The following is a 24,572-nucleotide window of genomic DNA, read 5'->3' as shown; positions in this document are numbered from 1 at the left end:
TTGCCCTCCTTGTGCAAGGTGTCAATGGTAGTCTTTTGGACAACTGTCAAGTCAGCAGTCTTCCCCATGATTGTGTAGCCTACAGAACTAGACTGAGAGACCATTTAAAGGTAAAGGCCTCTGCAGGTGTTTTGAGTTAATTTGCTGATTAGAGTGTGGCACCAGGTGTCTTCAATATTGAACCTTTTCACAATATTCTAATTTTCTGAGATACTGAATTTGGGATTTTCCTTAGTTGTCAGTTATAATCATCAAAATTAAAATAAATAAACATTTGAAATATATCAGTATGTGTGTAATGAATGAATATAATATACAAGTTTCACTTTTTGAATGGAATTATTGAAATAAATCAACTTTTTGATGATATTCTAATTATATGAACAGCACCTGTATTTACATGTATATTTATTTATGTGTCTGTATTTATATACTGTTGCTCAATGTCAGCTTTTGAGAACTCAAAGTATTCTTAAAGAATTCTTAGTCGAACTTTGAGTTTCGGGGCATTTTGTCACTATCAGTGCAATTTGGCCCCTAGCCCTATTAATTTATAGCTCTCTATTACACTGATTGTTTTTTTTTTCATTACCTCATCTCATTATCAGCGATATACAGCTAACATGGTGCTGCAGTCTAATGCTGTGGTCTTATGGTTCGATCTCGCTTTTAATGAATCGAACCTCCGGGTCCATACGAACTCTGGACGCGCCCAGCTGATCCCGCGATCCGCCCACATCTCAGCAACGCCGGCCCCCATTTGCTAAACCGTCTGAAAATGCAAAACGCGGCATTTTATGGGTTGATCCTACGCATGCGCACATCAGATAGTTTTGTTTGAAGGAGTTCTCGTAGCCAGAGAAGACTGGACTGAATTTGTCCGGAAAGAGTGGCTCTCCAACAAGGTTGCCAACTAACATCATATTTTAAAGGAACCTATGAGTGAAAAGCACCTCTTTTTAAGCTGCAATTCTCCTCGAAAAGGCGCATAGCTGCTTGATGCATTACTATCATCATGTTAGGGCATTATCCAAACGTGGAAAAAGCGCAGCTTGTCAACTACGTGGAGGATTATTTGGAATGTGTCGAGTCGCTGCCTTTGGATATACAGAGGAATGTTTCGTTGTTACGAGAGATCGACACCAAGTATCAAGGTAAGCGAAACATTTGTGAGAGGTGCCAGCGCGGATATGATGTATATTTACGTTCATTTACATCGTGTGCACTTCACCCTGTAGACCGGCTTCGTTTCAATCCCTCACAATAACACAGAACACATTTTTATTAAACATTCATCAGTGCTTCCAAAGCTGTCCACGCCCGTTACGTTTTAGTTGTATTTGGTCTTTAGCATATTCAGCTGTGCATGTTCCAGTAACACTATCCTATCATCAGTGATCAGCCATTTTGACTAGTGCATACTCTGTACTGTTGTTTGGCTGTGCTCTTTTAACGCATCGCTTTAGTTGCCATAGTATCGACGTAATGGTGCTTTCAGTCGGCGTGTGTTTTGTTCGCATGTAGCCGAAACATCCACAGCTCGATCTCGACGCCTTTGAGTTTGACTTAACAGTTCGCAAATGAAGGTTACCGTGCAAAATGATTTATATGCAACGAAAATGATTCATTCACGTTGTTAGTTCCTCAATTTTTTTAAGAGAACCTACCGAGGAGCATGCACGCTTGGGCAGGTAGGCTGCTCGTATGTTTTTGTTACACAGCGGCAGGGGTAGCACTAGAGCAACCCTGGCATGCATTGCGAACAGCAAACAATCGACTGTAGTATGTTAAAATGTGGCTTTGTAAAATGTAGAGCTGCCTCCCTAGGTTTTTTTATTTTTTTTTTTTTTTTGGTTGTATGTTTTTGTCTCCTCATTTTTTTTTCTTTTTTTTGTGCTAATAGGTGGTCATGGAGGAGGTGGATGAGATCTATGAAAAGTACAAAAAGGAGACTGAAAGTGGGCATCGCAAGCGACTGCAGATTCAGTTGCAGCGGGCACTCATCTGCAGTCAGGAGCTGGGAGATGAGAAGATCCATGTGGTCACACAGATGATGGAGGTGGTGGAAAACCGCTCGCGTCAGATTGAGGCCCACTCGCCTTGTTTCTTGGAGCCGGGAGACACAGAGCGACCGGTGGAGAAGGTAAGGCACGACCCTGCAAGCACCTCCGCAAATGTTTTGCCTGAACGCTCTTCGGCACGGCGACCCAGGCGTCAACGCAACAGCGAAAGCCGGGACACTTGTTCCAACGGAACCCTGGAAGACCTGGGCGAAGAGCCTCCGCCGCAGCCCCGTGAGAAAAAGTCCAAGTCGGCTAAGAAGAAGAAGCGCTCCAAGGCCAAGCAAGAGCGAGAAGCATCGCCGGTGGAGTTCACCATCGACCCCAATGAGCCCACCTACTGCCTCTGTGAACAGGTGTCCTATGGGGAGATGATTGGCTGCGACAATGAGCAATGTCCTATTGAGTGGTTCCATTTTTCCTGTGTTGGACTGACCTACAAGCCCAAGGGGAAATGGTATTGCCCTAAATGCAGGGGTGACAGTGAAAAGACTATGGAAAAAAGTGCAGATAGGGCCAAGAAGGATAGGCGGTCCAGGTAGTGCCTTACAGGAGACGTGCTAGATTGTTTAAGTGAAAATATGCCTGTGTGGGGATTGGCGCTTTTTGTTTAACTTATGTTAAAAGGTTCTCCTCATGCACTTAGCTGAAAAGTTTCCAAACAGGTGCTGTTGTTCCTTTTGCATTTGGAAACGACCAACAGACATAATTAACCCCTGGAAACACAGATGTTTAAGATACTGCCATTAATGTCAATAATACAATGTAGAGTTCTTTTCTAAGCTTTTTTTCCCCTCTTATTGGTTGATTTCAGTAAACCTCAAGAGTTTATATATGTTTGAGGTCACCCGGTCCGGGGTAATGTGTGGCGTTAAAAAAAAAGGGGAAAGTGATCAAAATGCACAGGGTTTGATGAACATTGTCAACACCTTTTATTAGCATTTCTTGTTCTTTCGTTTCACATTTTAGAAAATATATAAATGAAAACACACCTCTGAAATGTCTTCCAGTGAGAGAACAAATTCATTTTCTTTGTTACTGTTTTGGAGTGATGTTTTGTTTTTTTGTTAAAAATTCTTTAAGTTTCATCTATTTAAATAAATCAGTGCTTGTTACGTCTCTAATCTGCTTGTTGTTGTGTCACATGGATAATATATATACACTGCCAGGCAAAAGTGTGGACACACTTGACTGAATTTTTCTCCTTTTAAAAATCTTTGGATATAAAGGCTTGTTCTTGTTATTAGTATAAATTGAGCCTATACATAAATTTCTTTACAAAACCTAATTTTTTTTTCCTTTCTTTCTTTCTTAAACTTTTTTTTTTTAATAGAATAGTGAAGGAAAAGCATCCACCAAGTGTGCAGCATACATGATTTGAAGAAGCTAAAATCAGGGTTTCTGCGGGTCCCTAAAAAGCTTTACATTTAGTTAAAAAGTCTTAACTTGTACAAGAAAGTCTTAATTATGATTTCAAGAGGTCCCAAATTTAGGGATGCATTTTTGACGCATTTTCTTATAAATGGTTTAAAGGCTGAATGTGAAGTTTATCATTTTATAAAACTTTTTGTTTTTGATAAAAACGGTATTTATCAAAATTTTTACTTTAAAAAAAAAAAAATCATTTTACAGTTAAATTTGTTACCATAGACATTTAATATGTTACCATAGACATTTCCCTACCTCAATCGTATGGTATTAATTTTATTTGTGCAGGTCTTAAAAAGTTTTAAATTTGAGCTTAAAAATGCTGCAGATGCCCTGTAAAAGACTGAAGTTTTCATTTAACATTTTATTTGCGTTATTTCATTGTTTTGTTTGTACTATTCTTAAATGTGGAAAATGGTACTAATAAAGAATGAGAAGGGGTGTCCAAGCTTTTGTGTATGAGAGACAATAGTATTTTGACTTATGCAAGAACAGAGTAGAATTTCCAGTAGAATCTGATTCTCATTCTTTGTGCCATTTATAATTCATTCTGTGAAAGCTCAATAATAATAAAAATATTAATAACATTAAAAAATAAACAAGAAGTCCTTGCGACTCCTAAGTTTTTGCTGTGTTGAGGTAAGTTTAAAGCTTAACTGTGTGATACTTTACAGCTTTATCACGAGGTGTTGGTAGAAATATCTATATTTGAATGGTTGGGACCTGATTCAATTTATGAATGAAAAATGGCATAAATGACGTATTCAGTGGTCAGACATACACAAACCAATTGGAATTTAGAAGCACACCCTTGTGTTATGAAACTGCCCAGAAAACACATGGTAGCATTGACCACATCAAATCATACAATTCTGTTCTTTGACACTATAAATAAAAGTCTTGCTTGCCAGCAGATGTCACCATAAAAGCACAAGTGGTTCTCAACTGGTTTTGCTTCAGAGCTCAAATTGAACATTTTCAAGTTCAAAAAAGTGTTTTAATTACAGCTCGTTTTACAGTAATGTCTGCTGGAAGAAATCACATTCTCTGAAAAAAAAGGAAAGGGTTTAAAGTGCAGTCTGCATATATAGAGTAAAACTACAAAACTTTAGGCTGTTAAGCATGGCAAATGTTGATCATTAGTTGTTAATATATATTTATTCTGGGTTACGCAGTAATCAGGATTACTCTATAACCCAGGATTTGTTAAGTTAACATTTCAAATGATGTAAGAATTTAGCTGTCTGTTAATAAGTATCTGCTCAAGTATCTAGTGTGAAATGCAATTCATGTCCATTGTCATCAATACTGTGGTTACCTGGGTTTGAGGCAGCATGTGAAGAAATACCTTTTTATCCAAACAATTGCAACCCTGGGTCAGGATTTTAAAAGGTTCATTCTTGTTCTTTCTAGTGATACTCAGAGCACTAAACAAGAGGAAACACTCTGGGAACTTTCGGAACTGAAACCTGACACCAAAGCTTGGGTGCCCTTGCTATCTCTACAGAAGTTATTTGATCAAGGCCTTAGAGAAAAAAACCTCACACAAATGCAAACAAGGCCAAATTCTTTTTAGATAACAATCCACAATCTCACACTGCCTACCTCAAAAAAAAAAAAGAAAAAGAAAAAAAAGAGGAACTAATGATAATCTCGAAGAAATACACAACTTCCACAGTTTTTTTTACTTTCTGAATTCTCTATGAAGCATTTAATTTAATTACCCCTTTCATCTATAAAATTAATTAATTATGTTGACTAAGATAATTAATGTCTCTGTTAATAAAATTAATATCCCCACTACCATAGTTGTGGTTGAGGAGATTTTACAATTCATTACTTTTTGAACTTTAAAACTTTTGAAAAACAAAAATGAATAATACACATCAAGCTTAATGGCCTAAAACCTATACTAACTAACAAAATATCTGTACTGTTATGGACAAATACATATAGCTTAATAGAATTTATGAATACCTCTGTATATTATTTGATACATATTCTTGATAACCTTTTAAACAATAAGTATATATTTCACTACACAAGTGTCCATGTCTCATGATTTCTCTGTAGATTTCTTTGTTTACTGTTAAGATGCATGCTGCAGGCCTACATGCGTGACTTTCAGGGATATACATTTAACCATGATATTATTAAACAACTGATTAATAACTTAGGGACAATAAGAGTGGACAAAAAAAAAAACTTTCTTAATAAATTATTAAACATATAATAGGTAGGCCTATAATACTTTTGTTTTGGACCCAACGCATTGTGTGTAATAAAAATAAAAAAGGTATTTTCTCTTTTTAATCAGCCTATTATAATTTTACTCGGTTGAAATGGAACATTATGACATAGCTTGCATCAAGAAAGGCACCGGATACAAGGAATGAGCCGGTTAAATAAAGTACAACATACGATACAGACATAGCCTGACTTCTCATCGCCTCTTTTAAGTCCACCCTATCATTTCCTTTCGTGAAAAGTGTTAAAATGCATTGCGCTAATCTGTGAGCTCTCGCTCTGCTTTTCCCGTGTTCACCTGTTGCGAGGCTCGTGCACTATACTCGCGATGTTTTGAAGGCCGCCTGTAGGTGGAGTCAGGAAAACATCTGGCGATCCGCGCGCTCTCCGTCTACACGTCGAGTATATTGAGCTGAAGGTTGAAGTTAGCGCAAGGCGTCAGGGACAAGATCCCGACGCCTCCGAGACGAGTTAACGGTTGCGAGTGTGACATCAGAAAGCGTACGGTCTATATGAACACCCCATAGCGTACAAGACCGACTGGGAGGCAACCACGGACTCACGGAGTGCACTAATGAAGACATAAATAAGAAGGGATGAAGTCATCTCCTGCGCTTTATGGCCAACAAACATCACTAATGAATGCAGTGATCGATCAATCCACCGCTCAAGAGGCCTCGATGATGGAGGTATCGGTCTCGCTTGCTCTCGGCCGTATGCGCAGAATGTCGCGGGAGAGGTGTGGAAAGAGGCAGGCTGAGATCTATTAATACGGACAGACCCATTGATCATTCAGCACAGCTGTTTTGCCCATCAGTGCAGTGCCTGGTTAATATTGCCCACCGGACCGCTGGCATCGGGCTATGGGCGCACCGGACGGAACGCGACGTTGTAAGCGTTATTTGTTTGATGAATAAATGACATTGGCGTCTCTTTCGCGTATCATGCTGGTGGACCCTCCGCCGTCACGCGCAGCGCTTCGGCTCCTGGACATAAACTGAAATACGGTGCAATGTGTTCGTTTTGGAAATTCAATAAGGTGCGCAATAAAACACCGTGTGAGTGCCGCGGAGCATCGGACAGGCTCGCAATCCACGCCGTGGCCTGTGTGTGAAACGCGCCACAGAATGGAGAAGTTCCTTCAGATAGCGCCCCATTCCCTGGCCATAGTGCTGTCGCGGGTCAGCGTGGAGGAAGCAGCCGCGGTCACGGAGAAGCTTCAGCACCATCACACCGGCTATGAGATATTCGCCGACTTCAAAGCGGAGAACATGCAGCACTTCTGGAATAAGAAAGTCACGGACGCCATATCGGAGACCTTCTTCTTGGGCTGGATAGATGAACATGTTCTGCTCATTCAAGGCAAGGAGGATCATTTGGAGGTCCTGAGGGAAGGATGGACGCGGAGAGCCCTCAAACCACCGCGGGGCTTCGAGATCAAGTGCATAGGTAAGCCTGACCAAATGGCATCACACAGGGACCCTTGATGGACAGCAGTGGGGAAGGAAGCAGCCAAGTGTTTTTCGAGGAATAATGTGGGCGAACGCCAGTGCCAGTGAATTATTTTAACACGGTGATGTGTGGGTGCAGAGGTTTGAAAGAAATGTGAAAATCTTCTCCATACTGAAGATGCCAGCAAGGTGCACTTGCAAACTGAAAATGCAGAAAATTCAGTATGTGGTTCTGATGAGGTCAAGTTGATCTGTTTGAATAAATTATCTTTAAGGTAGATATTTTAAAAAGAATGCAAAAGTGTTGAATTAAAAATGGGTTGAGTTACCTTGCCATGTGAGAAAACGATTTTACTGTAAAAAGTGTTTTGGAAGTAAAAAACAAAAAACAAAAATGAAAATGTAATTTACAAAAATAAAAAATTTAACAAGGCATATTTTAAGGGCCTATTTCTATATAGCCTATATTATTTATACGTTGGGATATATGTTTTAATAAGTAAAAAGTAAAAAATTACTTGTTAATTTATTGGGATTTCGCAGTCCCAAACTTCCTTGAGTGAACTATCAAGTGAAGTGTTGTACCATGCAGTGTTTTGTGTTGCAGTTTGTTAATAATGTTCATATAGTATTATATTAGTGGCCTGCTGTTTGAGCTTTGTGTTGATTATTGTGCTCTGTGTTTAAGTTGTTATTGGCTAATTGCTGATGAGGCCACTTTGGATAAACTTTGTCACCATGTAGCATTCCAGCAGATTTTAACACCTGAAATAAGTTGGCTTATCAGCATTATATAAGTTTTAATGACACATACTGTTAGGAATTTTCAAATATCTAAGCTGCATTTCGTGTGGTAAAGTTGCCATGCAGATGCCAGTATGCTATAGAGCCAGTTGTATACATTGATGTATGTATTCTACAATTATTTTCATGGCCAGGGGGGGAAAAACACTCCCTTTTTAAATCTGACAACTTTGGACAAATGAATGTGACAACAGGAATTTGCAGATTTATTGTAAAACTATAGGTTCTATAAAGTCCTTAAATGTTAACGTCTCAACTTGATACATTAAATCAAATGCTTTCCCAGTATCATGCAGAAACACATTTACTTGTTGTGAAAACAACATAAACAAGGCTACTGTTGCTATTACTTTCAAACCATCCATTCTGACTGGTTCACCCATTCTTTGCTCTAACACTCCCATAAATCTTGACGTCTGCTTGAAGGAGAACCAAGTATAAAATTAAATCATTCCACTGAAATATACGTCATACAAAAATGAAGTACACAGATGTGCTTTATCTCTGTGGAAAGCTTCTATCCTTAACTGCCCGGAAACATTGATTTACTCAATTGTAATTTGTTTTATAACAATCTTTAAAATATAATAACCTTTAGCAACATATTAAAAATGTCTAAATGTCAAGAATATTGTCAAGAATATGTAAATAAAATGGTCTCCTTTCGTGGTGTGGTAGTTGTCTTGGCTCTCCGTACATGTTCAAGGCTGTGTAAACAAAGGATATTTTCAAGGGAGAGACTTTGAAGAAATGGGCCTCCAGTCACACATAATGCAAACATAAAACAAACCTGTACATATTACTGCACTATCAGCTCAAAGGGAAATTCTTCTCATTCCACTACCTGGTACTGAATGATTTGTTTTGGAATGTGGTGATACAGTATGTCTAGTATTTGCAGATTTGATTTTAGGCTTTTTGCCTTAAATGGGATGATCTATATTCCAACTCATAAAATGAGTATTGATTCTTCATTTTGAATGTTTGCAGTGATTTGGCCTTTTTTTTTTAAAATTAGTTTAAAAGAAACATTCAGTTTCTGGTTATTTGTCAGTTCGTGGTCTGCAGTACCTATTAATTTCATGATCTGACAAAGCTCTTTATTTATTTATTTTTTATCAACATGCAAATTAAATGACTGATACAGTACATCATTAACTGCTTTAGCATCAGCTCATATATGCAAACACGATTTTTAGATTTTGTGACAGCATCTTTTGTAGGAAGTTGTAAACATTCTAAGCAGTTATCATCATTTGATTTTTGCCTATCATCCCTTATATTGATATCCATGATGGACAGCCAAATAGACATTAACCATTTAATATAGTGACTTTAAAAGTTTTTATTTTTTTCTTGTTTTCCTCAGCATGTCACAAACTTTGTTGTAAAAATATTTGAAAAGGTCATTTAATCATTATAGAACATAAAGCATCTTGCTTGTGTTGGATGGCCATACGTCCTCTTTTTCTTGGCCATATCCTGGCTGGGATTTTAAAATTGCCTGAAATGTCCAGGTTTTGGTTTTGGTGTTGACGTGATTTTTACAGTCCTCACACATGTGTATTTGCATTGCTTTGACTGTTTTGACAAAATTGGTAGATTATGTAATGCCTGCATGCTATGACTTTCAGCAAGAAAAAATGTACATTTTAGGCAGAAATCCTGACCAAGGCAAGTCCGGGAAAAAGAGGATGTATGGTCACTCATATGTATTATGTCACATATACATTTATGCACCCATTTTCATTTACCTATATTATATGTTACATAAACTAGAATGCAAGATCAAAATGAGATTTTAGAATCTGTTTGTCTTTGTTCAATTTTGGTTCTGGGCCATTAAGTTAGCATGTTTTGTTTTTTGTTTTGTACACAGCAGGTTTATATAAATGCATCCCCTTTATACAACCCCTTTATAACTTATCTCAGGAAACCAATTGTTGGCAGGGTTATAGATATTCTATTCCTTGAGTTTTTTCTTTCTTCCTCCTATGTAGTAAAACAGGAAAAACAAAAATGAAGACTCAAATTTAGAATGTTTTTTTTTTTAGATGCATAACCCAGACATCACCCCTGCCATCTAGACAGTTAAAAAAGTTTCCATTAGTGCTAAAAATGTCTTGACATATCACAGGACCCTCAGGTGTGTGATTATCATAAGCATGACAAACAAGTAGTGTCAAGTAGAGTTCATAACTGTTTGTGTGAGTGGAGGGAAGGTTGTTTGTGCTCAGTGATTTTTCTGCTAAGGGTGACATTAACTCGCCTTAAGTGAGGAACCTTTTCTCAAATCTTTGAAGTTTGTCTGGTAAAACTTAATTGCAGACATGGAGTTTGACTCAAGGTTATATCAAAGCTTTCGAAGTAAACAGCCTGGCTGTTTTTACACTCAAAGTTGAAACATATTTAGATGTATTTTATGCAGTCAAAATGCTGCATAATAGTAAGATATAAAAAAAAAAAAAAAAGTTTAGGAAATTTTTACGAGAGTAGCGCTATATGATAATAATGCTTTTTCTTTGCCTTTTGGAAATTTTCCAACATAAACAAAATGTGAAACGTTTTTACAAAGTGTGAAAAACATAACCTGCAATTTCTTCAAAATTATTAGAAATTCAAGATGTGTAACTCAAAGCCCCATATTTTCTTCTGGATGTCTGGATGAATTGTGCTGAAGATTTATACTCTGGGTAGACTGGGATGGCTACCTCTCATGTCTTTGTATTACTTGGAGGTCGCCCAGAGACCATGTTTTAGTTTTAGATTTCACAAAAAAAAAAAAACACTTAAAGCCTTATTGGTAACTACACTCTTGAGGAGATTCTTCAAGGCGTTTGCAGAATAGTAATCATTTTGCTGAAAAGTGAGAATACCTCTTTAAACATGTTCCATGTTCAGCATCTGCCTGTACTCTGTTAATGGAATATGGATGTCTGTCCATAGATCAGCTTGTCACAGGGAGGAAATGTACAAGGACTGTGATAGTACAGTGTCCCTGGACGTTGTGTGTACACATGGACTGTGGTGGTGGCAGGTCTGCTTTGACGCAGATGGGAAGGAAGGCTGGGGGACAGGAAGGGAACTCTGTGGCAAGCTCTAGAAGCCTTGTCTTCAATAGGAGGAAAGGGAGGAGTGCAGAAGAGAATGGAGGGAAATAGCCAATGGATCAGCAAATCAGCATCATTTGGGGATGTGTGGACAGACTGGCTCAGTTGTAGTCAACTTTCCTTTTCAGACAAAAGGTGTTTGACAGTTGGAGCACAAGTGTCATGTTTTTATGGATTTATGCTTCATGTTTCACATATCATAAGAAATCAATTCTTCCTTACTTGATCTTTCAAGTTGAAGAAGATCACTGTACAACGACAATATACTGTAATATTTGAGAACTCATAGCTAGGTTGCAATAATGGCTTGTTCTGAAACCAAAAACACAATGAGCTAATAGAGGTCAATGTGATCACATGTATTTGCATTTATTTTACTCCAAATGTACATAAAATGTACATTTGCATAGAAAAAAAACATACAATACTGACAGAATCTAAAACACGGATGCATTTGAAAAAGCTATGTGTTCCCTCACGGAGTGGGTTAGGATAAGATTTAACATTTTTTACTCCATACCTCACACAAAACTATTGTATACTAGCAGACGGTACTTTGAATACAGCATGTCATCATTTGGACTACTTTGGTAGTGCTTTTTGCCATTTTGGAATATATTATTGTGAATACACTTACCTGCCTGTTAAATTTTTCTTTATACTGTATATATATATTCTTTAAAAATGGTCAGATTTAGAGATTTAGGTTTAGAAGATAAGGAGGTGGATTTGTGAAAAATATCTATATAGTGGTCAATTGTAACTAAAAATATTGTTATTGTACACACTTCTGCCTGTTTCATTATTTATGTTGTTTAAAAGTAGTTACATTTAGGTTTGTGGATAGGGCTAAGGGATCTAAAATATATCTATGCAAGTATAAAAATATATTTATGATATAAAGGAATCATAAATATTTTACTTAAATACATGTTACTGCTTACATTTTAGATGTTCAGTGCATCCATATTTTAAGTTTCAGCAACTACCTAAACAAACAAAGTATGTTTATTTACCTGTAAAGTGTTGCGTCTTAACAATGAGAATTAATTGGCTTTTTTCAAGTCAAAATATTATATTAGGGTATTATAGGTATTATATTACTTGAAGTAGGGCTGCACAATTAATCGAATTTCTAATCGCGATTACAATTATGAATGCCACAATTACGTTGAAATCGTTCAAAGCGGCAATTAATCGTTCAAAGTCCACTTATGTTATTTGGTGTGCTTAAGATGCGTTTTTTCTTTCTACGTTATCTTAAAGGTTTTTCCCATTATTTTAATTTTAGTTTAAGTATAACATTATAATACCATTAATATTTTTTACTTTTTTATAATTTAAAGAAGAAACCAATCTGATGTATAGTTGACATTTGAGGCTTAATACTATAAAAAAGCACTTAAAGTTTTACAGTTAGAGTGTTTTCTGCTTATTTTCATATAAAAATACAGCATGCAGTTGCATCAGACAATGGTATAAACATCATTCAATGTAAATTGTGTTAATCGTAATTAATAATCGCAATTTGTTATTTGTAATTAATAATCGAGGTTATAATATTTAATTGTGATTTTTGTCATTTTTGGTTTTTGTATTAATTTTGAATTTACTTGAATTATTTTATATTGTTGAACCATAGACTATATAAAAACATGGACGTAGTGTCCGTGACGTCACCCGTAGATTCCTGAAGAGCGTTTTTGAAGTGCAAAGTGGGCGGAGCGGGCTGTCGCCATCTTGGCAGCGCATCACTGCACGTCTCTCCCGGATAATTGAAAATTAGCAAAAAGGCGGGATCTGGTGGCTGAAGCCACGCCCACCTAGCGCGACGGCAGTGTCAGCAGCGGCAATCCACCTGTCACTCAAGTGGCCACTCCCTTAATTATGCAGAACTTTAAGGCTTAATATAATTTAAACAGATTAGTTATAAAAAATGTACCCCCCTCACAGTTGTCATGAAGGGCAAAATTAGCTATCCAGACCAAAATAATTTTTTGAACCAGGCTGTAAAGTTGGGCATTTTAACATGGGGAGTTTATGTGATTGACTCCCTTTTGCAGCCAGCCTCAAGCTGCCAGTCGATGAATTGCAGTTTTAGTCACTTTCTTGTTGGCTTCACGAGAGAGAGCGGGAGGTTGCCGCTTGTGTTGAAGACATTAATTTGTGCCAGCAAAACTAAATTTCATTGGTTAAATCAGGTAGAAATAGCTCTTTAGGGTAATAATTGCAGGTCATCGCTTTTTACAGTTCCTCCACTTGCTCCTTGTTCCCCAGTTCGCTTGAGGGGTTAAAGTTTGTTAGATGTGTCATCAGGTGTGTTGATAACACCTGATCATCCACAGAGAGTAAATCATTTTGTGCATGTCTGTGTGAGAGAGGGCAGCAGTAAGTCATATTGAGTTGTGTTCTCTTTGTGGTGTCTAACTGCATATTTGGCTGATGTGGTGTTTGGGGCGCTGATGCCTGTGCAGGTTCACTTTCAACACCTCATTGTAAATCTACCACTCCTGCCTGGGCTTTAAAAGCACTGTTTGGGCTTAAATCTCAAATAATGTTAAGAGCTTTTTCTGTGGTTGACTTCCATTTTGACAGTATCATATTCATATTTATATTTATATACTTTTATTTAATTCAAGTTATACAGGTCACACTATAAATTACATTAGAGTGAAAAAAAATACCCTCTTACTACTTTCATCCAACTGTTGAATTGACAATTTGATGTTGACAACACTATGTTGGCAAAATAAATTTATGCAGAGAAATGTATGTAGTCCTAAAATAACCAAACAGTATTAAGTTTTAAAATGTGAAGTTCTGTTTTCACTCATTAACTATGCATTTAGCCTGCCAGCCAATATCTGAGTGTCCTCTTTGGGCAAATATACTTTTGATTAATTTTCCAGTTGAAAGCCCAGCTGTGGCTTTGATCTTTGGCCTGTAAGGAGATCTGTGAGTGATCTCTGTGATCTGTTGTGGAGCAGTGTTCTCCTTTAGCCTGGAGCCTCACCTACACTTCCCCTTCTCTCTCTTCTGCTTCACTCATGTCACCTTGGTATAATCTTGCTGAGTGTTGTCTCACTAACTGCCATTCTTGCATGGTCTTATCAGTCTTCTGATTATTGTTGTCTTATTATTTTCCTGTTTAGTTTGGTTTTTTGGTGCTTTTTGGTATATAAAGTTCTAGCCAACACATTATAACTATGCTAGTCTTTTTATAGGCCTAGTTTTTTTTTTTTTTTTTTTTTTTTTTTTTAGCACATTCATGATTTAAATGTCTTTGTTTTGAATGCTACATTCTTGCTTTTTTAAAATGAATTTAGTTTCACAAGTAAAGGCTTTTTACAGCTGTGCCATTGTCAAACCTGTTCTCTTAAATGAAGGACAGGTTGTGGAGATTCTACAACCTGGCATGTTCCCACTTGAAAAGTTATTCTGACATTTATAGAGTGCTTTGAAAGGGGAAAATTACTGTGATAAAGACAAAAGTCAGCAACTCTTCTGTCAGTTTGTTCCTCTGATTAATGGAAAGTCTTAAGGCTTTAATGGAGTGGTGTACAAAAATATATTTTCCGAGTTATAGACAATGACAGTAATTTCTGACACTTTTTTTTTTTTATCAGACTTAATCACGATGTTAGTACATATATTTAGATCGATAGGTTCTCTATATAATTGTCAATGACACTCTTTTCTATCATTTTTTATTCTTAAAGTATATGATTTATAAAAGCCTTGTTTAAAGAATAAGTAGTTTGGCATAATATTTTATTACATAGAAAAAAACTGCTTTACTACTTAAAGGGATAGTTCACCCAAAAATGAAAATTACCCCATGATTTACTCACCCTCAATCCATCCTAGATGTATATGATTTCATTCTTTCAGATGAACACAGTCAGAGTTATATTATCCTTTTGAAGTCTGTTAAAGTGCATCCATCATGAAAAAAATACTCCACATTTCTCCGGGGGTTAATAAAAGTTTTCTCAAGTGAATCGATGTGTTTGTGTAAGAAAAACAACCATATTTAAAACTTTATAAACCATAGTCTCTAGCTTCCGGTAACTGTTGTCCATGCGTACACAAGAACAGTTAGCGGAAGCTAGAGATTACAGTTTATAAAGTTTTAAATATGGATATTTTTCTTGTACATATGCGTTGATTCACTTCAGAAGGCCTTTATTAACCCCTGGAGCCGTGTGGAGTACTTTTTGTGATGGACGGATGCACTTTATTGGACTTCAAAATCTCAACACCCATTCACTGCCATTATAAAGCTTGGAAGAGGATTGTATTCATCTGAAAGAAGAAAGGCCTAGGATGGCTTGAAGGTGAGTAAATCATGGGGTAATTTTTATTTTTGTGTGAACTATAATTTTACAATTTTGTGCACAAGAACACATAGTTTTAACCTTGAAAAATACATTTAAAAACTTGTGACTTGATGGTTTTACACCACATGGCATTTTTATTTAATTGCAAACATTTACAAATAAACAACTTTCAAGTAACTTTAAGAAAAGATTTTCAAAACCATGTGAAACTAACAACTACAAAGAGTACATTTTTAAGAATTTGGCATATGTGTTTTAAACTAGACTTTTAAAAGTTTTTCCCTTTTTTATCATGGATGCATCATTGATGGCGAGAAGTGCTGGTTAAGTATAGTTTATTAATGGTCTGATTATTGATGGTTTATCAGAAATGTTCATGTGCTCATAATATTTTGATGCAAACAAGTAGTTGGATAGACGAGAGATCTTCAGTGGCTGAAAATACCAAACTGATGAGAAAAACTGTGTGTTCACTTTTATTTTGTATTTTTTGTTTATTTTTAAAATTATAGATTAAGCTTTCATATTTATCATGATTTTTATCACAGGTAAATGTGTTTATCATCTGAGGATTTATTTTCCCACCACACTATCCTGAGTAACTCTCAAATAACTCTGATCATGACATGTACATTTTCTTTTATTAATAGTCTTTTATTTGTTAACATTATGAACTTCATTTTGAAACCTGTGGTATGAAATAACCAAAGCGAATAAGCACCAATTCAGTGAAAAATAACAAAACAAGTTTGTCATTCACATTTGAGATGATGTATAAAAGTGTATAAAGATCTGCTTACTCTGAATATCTGAATGTTAAATATTTGTAATACGAGGAGTTTCTCTTATTTAGCATTAGGCTGTTGGTGTAGATTTCTGTGTTGAATCTGAAGGGCATTTATTAAAAACCCCTAAATATTTCTTCAGTTAGCCTTCATTTTTTACCCTTTGGAAAGTTTCATAGCTTGAAAAAAGCTCCATCAAAGCTTGTACCTTCTTTTTTTCCCAGTGTCTGGATCCCTTTTTTTGTACACATAATCAAGGCTTGTTCTTTTTTTCCCTATTTAAATGGAGGGAAGATATTTGTGCGTTTCCTTTCAGGCCTGTTTAAAACTCTACTGTCGAGGTCACTCTTTGTTAAGGGAATTTCAGTTTGGATTAGAGAGGTTTTGTGAAAATGTCTGCACAATAGTGTCACACATGACAAAAGAAAAAAAAATGTGGTCTTGTCTGTCTATAGTGGAGTTTTAGAATATTAGTTTTGGGCTGTAAATATTTTATTCCTCCTTTTTTATATATTTTTTTATCATGCTCAATCCTTTGATTTAGACCTACCATAGATTGAAACATGCCGCATAACTTAGAAAACTGTACACAAGTCAATTTTTATTGTAATTAATGTATATTAATTGAAAATAATTTTAGGAAAGCATAAATTTACATGAGACATGAGAAAAGCATAAATTTACATGAGAATATTATGACTTTTGTCAGTTGTCAAAAGTTATGCAACCTTATACCCTCCTGTTGTGTTGAAATCCAGGAACTACTTTTTAATTGATTTTCATGCAATTTGCCAAAGATTAACAACAACAACAACAACACATTCATGTAAAAACAGAAAGCCTCTTTTGTAGCTTGTCTAAAATGGTAAACTATGAGAAATTCTAAACTCCTGTTGTGCTAAAAAAGTTACACCTTTTATTATGGGTCAATTTGACTGCATATTTTGTTCAAAATTAGTTGCATATTATAGTTGCACAAAGCAAAAACATTTACTTGATGTTTGTTCCCCTACTACTACTAGAACACGGAGATCCAGATAGCTATATAAAATAAAGTACAAATATTATCTAACATTATTTGTACTTAGTATTTATTTGTACTTTTTTTTCCTGTCTGTTTCCCAAACCCTTGTGAGGATAAAATGGGTTTCTCAGACTTATTTTCAGTGCTGCAACAGACATGGAGGCCTGTAAGATCTTGTAAGACCAGGCAGATAGAGGGATAAAAAACAATATTAATAAATAATTTACCAAAATAATTTGAATAATTCTAATATTAATGAAAGTAAACTATTATTAAAAAATACATTTATAACACCATTAAGGTATATAGCACTTTCAAATCATGGTTCTTTCTGGAACCTTATAACAAGGGTTCTGCTCAACACTGAAAAGGGTTCTGCTATTGGTACACGCCAAAGAATTGTTTTCTGGTACTGTTTAGATCCATTTTATTTAGGAGTGTAGTAATTCATAAAAGTAGAGATCCAAAAAACTAACAACCAAAAACATTATTTCATGTTAAGTTGTCTATGTGAATTTATCTGGACTCTAACTCATCATGTTCATATGAGGCTTAATTTATTGACCAAGAACAATAAAGCACAACTTTTCAAAGAAAATCTGATGCATTGCTGCCATCTAGAGGCATGGAGTATAATTTTAATCTGCATCCATCCTTCTGGTAGTGTTAATGTAAATCAAGAAGTTTGTCTTGTGAGTGACAAAATAAATATGTCAGTATATATTAAACAGAGGTTTTGTAAAATTTGTAAAAATAAAAGTAACATTTTGATTATTAACAATTACTCTAATTGCTTTGCCACAGATGAGACGTTAAACCAAGGTCCTGACTCTCTGTGGTCACTAAAAACCCCATGGCACTTCTCGTAAAGAGTAGGTGTTACCCCGGTGTCCTGGCCCAATTCCCTCCACTGGCCCTTGTCAATCATGGCCTCCTAATAATCCCCCTCTGTCTCTCACTCCTCTCCACCTATAGCTGGTGTGTGGTGTGTGCACTGGCGTCGTTGTACTGTGGCTGCCGTCGCATCATCCAGGTGGATGCTGCACACTGGTGGTGGTTGAGGAGTGACCCCATCATGTGATTGTAAAGCGCTTTGGGTGTACAGTTATGCACAAAACGCTATATAAATGCCTCATTCATTCATAGATAGATAGATAGATAGATAGATATTAGTTCGTTTCTTGGTAATAACAACATCAACAGTAATAATAATAATAATTTCATTTTTATTATTGTTTTTCCTAAAAAGCATAATAAGCCTCCTTAATCCCTCTCCATATTTTCAGTGGCATCTCCACCATTCACCTTTTAGAGATGTCCTACTGCAGAGCCTATGAGCTCATCAAGCAACGTCGCCATGGTTACGGCTGCTGTTGCGGCTCAGAAATAAGATGGCTGGTGTTTTTTTTACCCCCTTCCTTTTTGTATGAATGAACCAGAGCGGCTTTGCCTTTCCCCCTCCCATCTAACTTCACTCTTTTTTTTTGTCACCCTCTCTCTCTAATCCAATCTCCCATCCTCCAATCCACAGCCAAGCGGAATAGTTAGTGATTTCAGCTGATGAGCAGGCAGACGGTGATAGGACAGTGTGAGGAAGAGGTTATAGCACAGGGCCTCTCTCTTTAAATGTGCTTGAGCAGAACCTGCTGGCCACAGTGAATAAAGGTAGAGAAGAATTTAGAGCCACTCTCATAGTTTCTGATGCACTTGTGGAGTATTTTGTGCATTTTTACAGTTTTGTTGACATAGAGGGCTAGTTACATTGCATTGCCCAGACACACTGACAATAATACTAAATATATATATATATATAAATTGTATGGTTATGGGCCTAATCAGAGTACTAAAAATATGAAAGGTGTAATGATGTATAATGGAACTGATGATGGTTATATGATTATTCAAGAGAAATGTTTAATGTGATGTATACCTCAGTATTCAAAACTTTAAGGTTAGTAAGATTTGTGTCAAACTGTTTTTTTTTTTGTTTTTGTTTTTTATCACAAGTTGCATAAAAATATTAAGCAGCATTACAGTGCCCACCACTAATATTTGTAGCCTTGGTAAATATGAGCAAAGGTGGCTGTGAAAATAAACTGCATCGTTTATCCTTTTGATCTTTCATTAAAAAATTCTAACCTATCCTTGAAGTAAAACAATGGAAAGTGGGGGGGAAATCTTATTATGAAATAAATGTTTTACTCTAGTTTACTTTAGCCACAAATATTGGCACTCAGTTATTGCAACGTCCTTTTTTCAAGATAACAGCTCTGAGTTTTCTCCAGTAATGCCTGATGAGTTTGGAGAATACCTGACAAGATCAGAGATCATTCCTTCATACATAAACACTGCAGATCCTTCAGATTTCCAGCTCCATGTTGTTGTTTTTTCTCTTCAGTTCACCCCACTCATTTTCTATAGGGTTCAGGTCAGGGAACTGGGATGGACACAGCAGAAGCTTCATTTTGTGCTCAATGAGACATTTTTGTGTTGATTTTGATGTTTGTTTTGGATCATTGTCCTGATGGAAGATCCAACCACGGCCTATTATACGATTTCTAACAGAGACAGTCTATTTTTGTGTTTATCTGAACAAGATGTCCAGGACCTCCGGCAGAAAAACAGGATCACAACACAAAAGATCCAGCTGTATATTTAACCGTGGCCATGGGGTACTTTTTATCCCTGCCAAAAAGCTCTCTTTTTATTTATTTTTTTTAGTTTAATCTGACCATAGAAGCCAGCCCCATCATATCTGACAACTGAATTTGCTGGAGTTTGTTTTTGGATGAGTGAAAAGTGTTTTTCTTGAAACCCTCCCGAACAACATGTGGTGCTGTAGGGGCTCTTTGATTTATTTATTATTATTATTTTTTTTTTAGGCTTTCTGACCCCAAGACTCAACTAATCTCTGCAGTTCTCCAGCTGTGATCCTTGGAGAGTCTTTGGCCACTCAAGCTCTCCTCCTCAGCATGCATTAGGATGATATAGACACTCATCTTCTTTCAGGCAGATTTGTAATAATTCAGGCTAATTTTTTTTTTTTTTAAATATGAATGGGAATATACTTCAGAGATATTTTACTCATTAGACTTTCTAGGAGCATCAGACACTGAAGCCTGGAGTAATGGCTGTCATTTTTAAAAATAGAAAGCAGTTATTTTAGTAATATTTCACATTATAACTGTTTTTTCCTCTATTTTTATTAAAACAAATGCAACAATGGTGAGCATAAGAGACATCTTTCAAAAACTTACTGACTCCAAACATTTGAACGATTGCGTAGGTAAACAAAACACATAACCAATCTGACTAGTAATACTTGTCATGTCATGTGTTTGTACATTTGAAGTTAATCAATTTTCATGTTGTGACTTGTTTCATGTTTTGTAACCAGGACTCATAGTAGCACTGTTGTACCACTAGAGGGTATGTTAGGATTATACTCATTGCAGAATGATCAGAACTGATCATCTGTCATTAGAGACATTAGCCATTATCCATACTTAAATACATGTATCTGTATACTGTTCATATGTGTGTGTTTGTAGCAGTTAATATATGCACAAGTTCAGAAAAACCAAAATGGCTTTCTCCATTATATGAGATTCATGGATTTTATTGTGACATATACAGCATAGGGTCTGTGGCATTTGCAGAGTTTCTCCATTTATTCGTTGTTAGCAAAGAGCTTATTGTGGGTTTTTATATTTTACATTATATTACTACAACAAAGCACATTATGTGTTTGTGACATTTACATTTGGGTAGGTGTGAAGGTATAAAGAGTTTTACTTTCTACTATGAAGTTTTACCTTTTATTGGAAAATAAGTTTCTCCAACATTTAAAGCTGACTCACAGAGGTCATGTTCACAGCACGTTGTGTCACACCCCCTCTTGCTTGTTGTTAGCCTTTAGCCTCTGTAACGCTTTCTTGCAGGGAGTTTGTGCTGTGGTCACATTCACTCTCATTTTAATTGTAGAGGGGGTGGGAGCAACTTGAAAGGAAGGCATTGGTGTTTTGTCATGCCTAGTTGGCCTCTAACCTCCACCTCCTCCTCCTTGATGTGGTTTAAATCAACAAAGAAACTACATCTCCCATACATGGTCCCTGCTGCTATCATGGGGCCTCTTCATTCAGATAAGTTATTATTGGGATCTTATTCTAAATTTTTGGATATCGACTATTTTGACAAGAAACTACATAACTGCTCAGTTTATGGTTATGCCAGTGAAATAATGAACTATCACACTCAGCTATGATTATATATAATGTAACAAGTATATGTAATGTAACAAGGACACTATGTGTTACCTTTATTTTATTAGACTACTGATCCGACTAGAATCTTCATCTTATGTGAGCCTTCATGATTTCAAGATTATTATATTAAGTACAATACATTTATTGAGTGTGTCATAATTCACGTAATATATTGAGCAAGGATTTTTTTAGCTGTTCTGTATTTTAAGGGATACTCAGCCCAACAATAAAAAAGTCTCTCATCATTTGCTCACCCTCATGCTTTCTTATGTGTGAATGACTTTTGTTCTTCTGTGGAACACAAATGGAGGTTTTTAGAAAAATAATCCATCTCTGTGAGTCCATATAATTAAAGTAGATGGGTCCCTCAAAGCTAAAGCTTTAAAAATCACTCAAAATTAATATGACGATCCATACAACCCCAGATGAATCGATGTCTTCTGAAGTGAAACGATAGGTATGTGTAGGAAAAATATTTTAAAATTGTTAAAATCTATAATATCATTTCCTGCCAAGTGTCTTGCTCTGAATGTCAGCACCTTATGAAGTTTGATGTAAGCACAGAGGACTGGCACTTTCACCACACGCTTAGATCTCACGTCATAACATTCATTTGCATCAAGTGAATGCACTTAGGAAAATTGGCCAGTAGCAATTGTTTATAGGTTATAGTTATAATTTTAGTTTATACATTTTGGGTAAAGCATCCCTTTAATGTCTAAATAAATAAAAATGTGTGCTGATGAAAGTAGTGGATGAGATTTTCAATTTATTTCTTTATTCAGTCACAAATGAGAAAAATACAAATTTCTCTCTTTTCTGTAATTATTATGCTTTGGCTTTGAATTTGCTAATGAATGCTAAAAGATAAAATGAGTGTTGAATAGGAAAAATACTCTTGTACAATTAGCGTAGAACTAAAGCAGGTCATGGGGAAGATGGAGAAGATGCGCACTTGTTTTTAACATCTTTTTTTATTACATGTTATACCTAGGAAACCTGCAATGGTCTGCATGTATTTTCTATTCAGTCTTTGATTTCCTTTATGAACCCTGCTATTATTTCTTTTTCCCCCATCTTTTTTTTTTTTTTTTACATCCACGCTAACCTGCTCTCAATCGCACTCCGAAACACGCACGCTCACGTACAGCCTCAGCTGCGCGCTCACACACTCGATCGCTTGCTCTGCTGCTCTCCTGCCTCCCCCCTCACTCACACATACACTCACACACTCACACACACACCCCTTTCATAAGGTGCTGGCAGCAGCAGTGTTAGCAGCAGCAGCAGAGACGGCATCAGCATTGAAAGAGGTGGGAGCCTCGGAGACGAGATGTAGTCGCGTGAATGAGCGTGTAGCCTCACAGCCGCTGTCCTCCTTCACTGTGGAATTACGGAACAAAAGAGGAGGACCTTTCTTCCGCATCTGCAGTTTCCATTTTTTCCACCTTCCCCCTTGTCGCGGTTTTTTTGCCCTCCCCTTGTGCGTGGCGTCGTTTTCGACGGAGGATAGTGGCAGAGACACGGGCTTGTCTACGGACTGAGATCACCAAAGCTTCGAGGTCACCTCAGAGGCCGTTCTCTCCTTTCTTCTATTTTTCCCTCCCCCTTTGCATTTTCTCTTTCCCTGGCAGGCCTTTTGTTTTTCCAGCGGACTTGTCCAAGGGGCTGCCGCCGCTGTGCTGAATTGGGCTATTGTTGGACAGGCAGGCCTCTCTCTCTCCCTCCCTCCCTCCCTCCCTCCACAATACCCTATCCTTCCTCCCTCCCTCCTCTATCTTCCTTCACTGCTCCATCCTTTCATCGCAATGCACCTTGCTTAAACTCATATGTGTGTTTGTTGGTTCGCACGCACTGTCCGGAATTGCCTCGTTCTTCTCGCCCCATTCCCACCCCGCCGTCTCCCTCTTCTCCCATCCCTGCAGTGCCTGGTGACATAATGTGCCCTTCGTGGCACATGAATCCGGATGTTTGGCAGGGGGTCGGTGGGATTTGTTCCAGCCAAGGGTGATGCCTCAAAGGACAGCCCAGCCCAGTGCTCCCACGCCCACCTCCAGCCAGCCTGCCTGTCACTGAGCACGCCTGCCTGTGCCACCACGTGTCACCCCCGGTTCGTGTGCGTACGTGCGCGTATGTGTGTATATGTGTACGCACGTGTGCATGTGCGAGAGCGCCCTTACCATGACTCTTGCCTGATACCTGGACTGGGGTGTCCCCTGCCAATGTGGGGGAGGGACTGAACCTCAGGTTACTCCCTACCCCCTCCCTCCCTCCCCTTACCCCCTTCCCTCTCTCCCCCTTCCCTCCTCCACGGGTAACCTGCCGGCATGAAGAAGACCCGCAGCACCAACCTCAGGCGGCCCTGGCCCAGCTCGGATCTGTCGGAGCGGGCCTTGGAGCGCATCCGCTCTCGCACTGAGAAGGACTACCACCACCATAAGCACTTTCCACCGCCCCCTCCTCCGACCCACATCTCCCCTTCTCCGCGGGGCTACATGACACCAGGTGGGTCCCTCAGGACATCTGATTCACCTTGAACCAGAGGCTGTACATCAGGGTTCCACACATCTGTTCCTGAAGGACCACTACCCTACAGAATTAAGATCAAACTCTGATCAAACCTACCTCACCTACCTGTAATTTTCTAGTAACTCTCAAGACCTTGATTAACTTGCTCAGGTGTCTCTGATTTGGGTTGGATCTAAACTCTGCAGGGGTTGTGGACCTTGTGGACCAGATTTGAGGAACCCTACTTTAAATGTTTGTTAGCCTAGTGAATTAGTAACCTGTCTTTCTCCATCATCAGCATGTTTTGTTTAAATGGCTATGTGAGGTTGATATGCTGATAGACAGGGGCTTTTGGCATGTTATAGTTGTGAAGCAGTCGCAACAGCACAAGCAAAGCAAAGTATGCAATCAAGCATCATGCATCCACCATTTTGGTCCCAGCAAGTTTTTTTTTTTTTTTACTATTAGTATTTAGCATCACGAATAACAATTCTGGTAGCTGGTTTCCCAGTTGTGGATGTGTAGTGAGAGAGATTCTGAAATGGCCTTA

At 37.5% G+C, this 24,572-nt stretch overlaps 2 protein-coding genes across 3 annotated transcripts in view; both read left to right on the top strand.

The window, feature by feature from the left end:
- Positions 1 to 1,006: 1,006 nt before the first annotated feature.
- On the top strand, positions 1,007 to 3,182 carry LOC109056473 (inhibitor of growth protein 2-like). The gene is made up of 2 exons (XM_042758855.1): positions 1,007 to 1,151; positions 1,902 to 3,182. The coding sequence occupies exons 1-2, from the start codon at positions 1,016 to 1,018 to the stop codon at positions 2,600 to 2,602; spliced, it is 837 nt and encodes a 278-aa protein (XP_042614789.1). The 5' UTR covers positions 1,007 to 1,015; the 3' UTR covers positions 2,603 to 3,182.
- Positions 3,183 to 6,168: 2,986 nt separating this feature from the next.
- LOC109056505 (storkhead-box protein 2-like) overlaps positions 6,169 to 24,572 on the top strand; it is a 44,261-nt gene continuing 25,857 nt past the window's right edge. The window contains exon 1 of one of the 2 annotated variants that reach the window (XM_042758836.1): positions 6,169 to 7,184. In XM_042758836.1, coding sequence (XP_042614770.1) covers positions 6,863 to 7,184 — 322 coding nt within the window. In that variant the 5' untranslated portion in view covers positions 6,169 to 6,862. Of the gene's footprint in view, positions 7,185 to 22,613; positions 24,020 to 24,572 lie in introns of those variants that run through there. The other variant, XM_042758845.1, reaches the window with a different exon arrangement.

Source organism: Cyprinus carpio, chromosome A1, assembly GCF_018340385.1.
Source record: "Cyprinus carpio isolate SPL01 chromosome A1, ASM1834038v1, whole genome shotgun sequence".
Lineage (NCBI taxonomy): Eukaryota > Metazoa > Chordata > Actinopteri > Cypriniformes > Cyprinidae > Cyprinus > Cyprinus carpio.
This window is presented reverse-complemented; position numbering and strand designations above follow the sequence as displayed.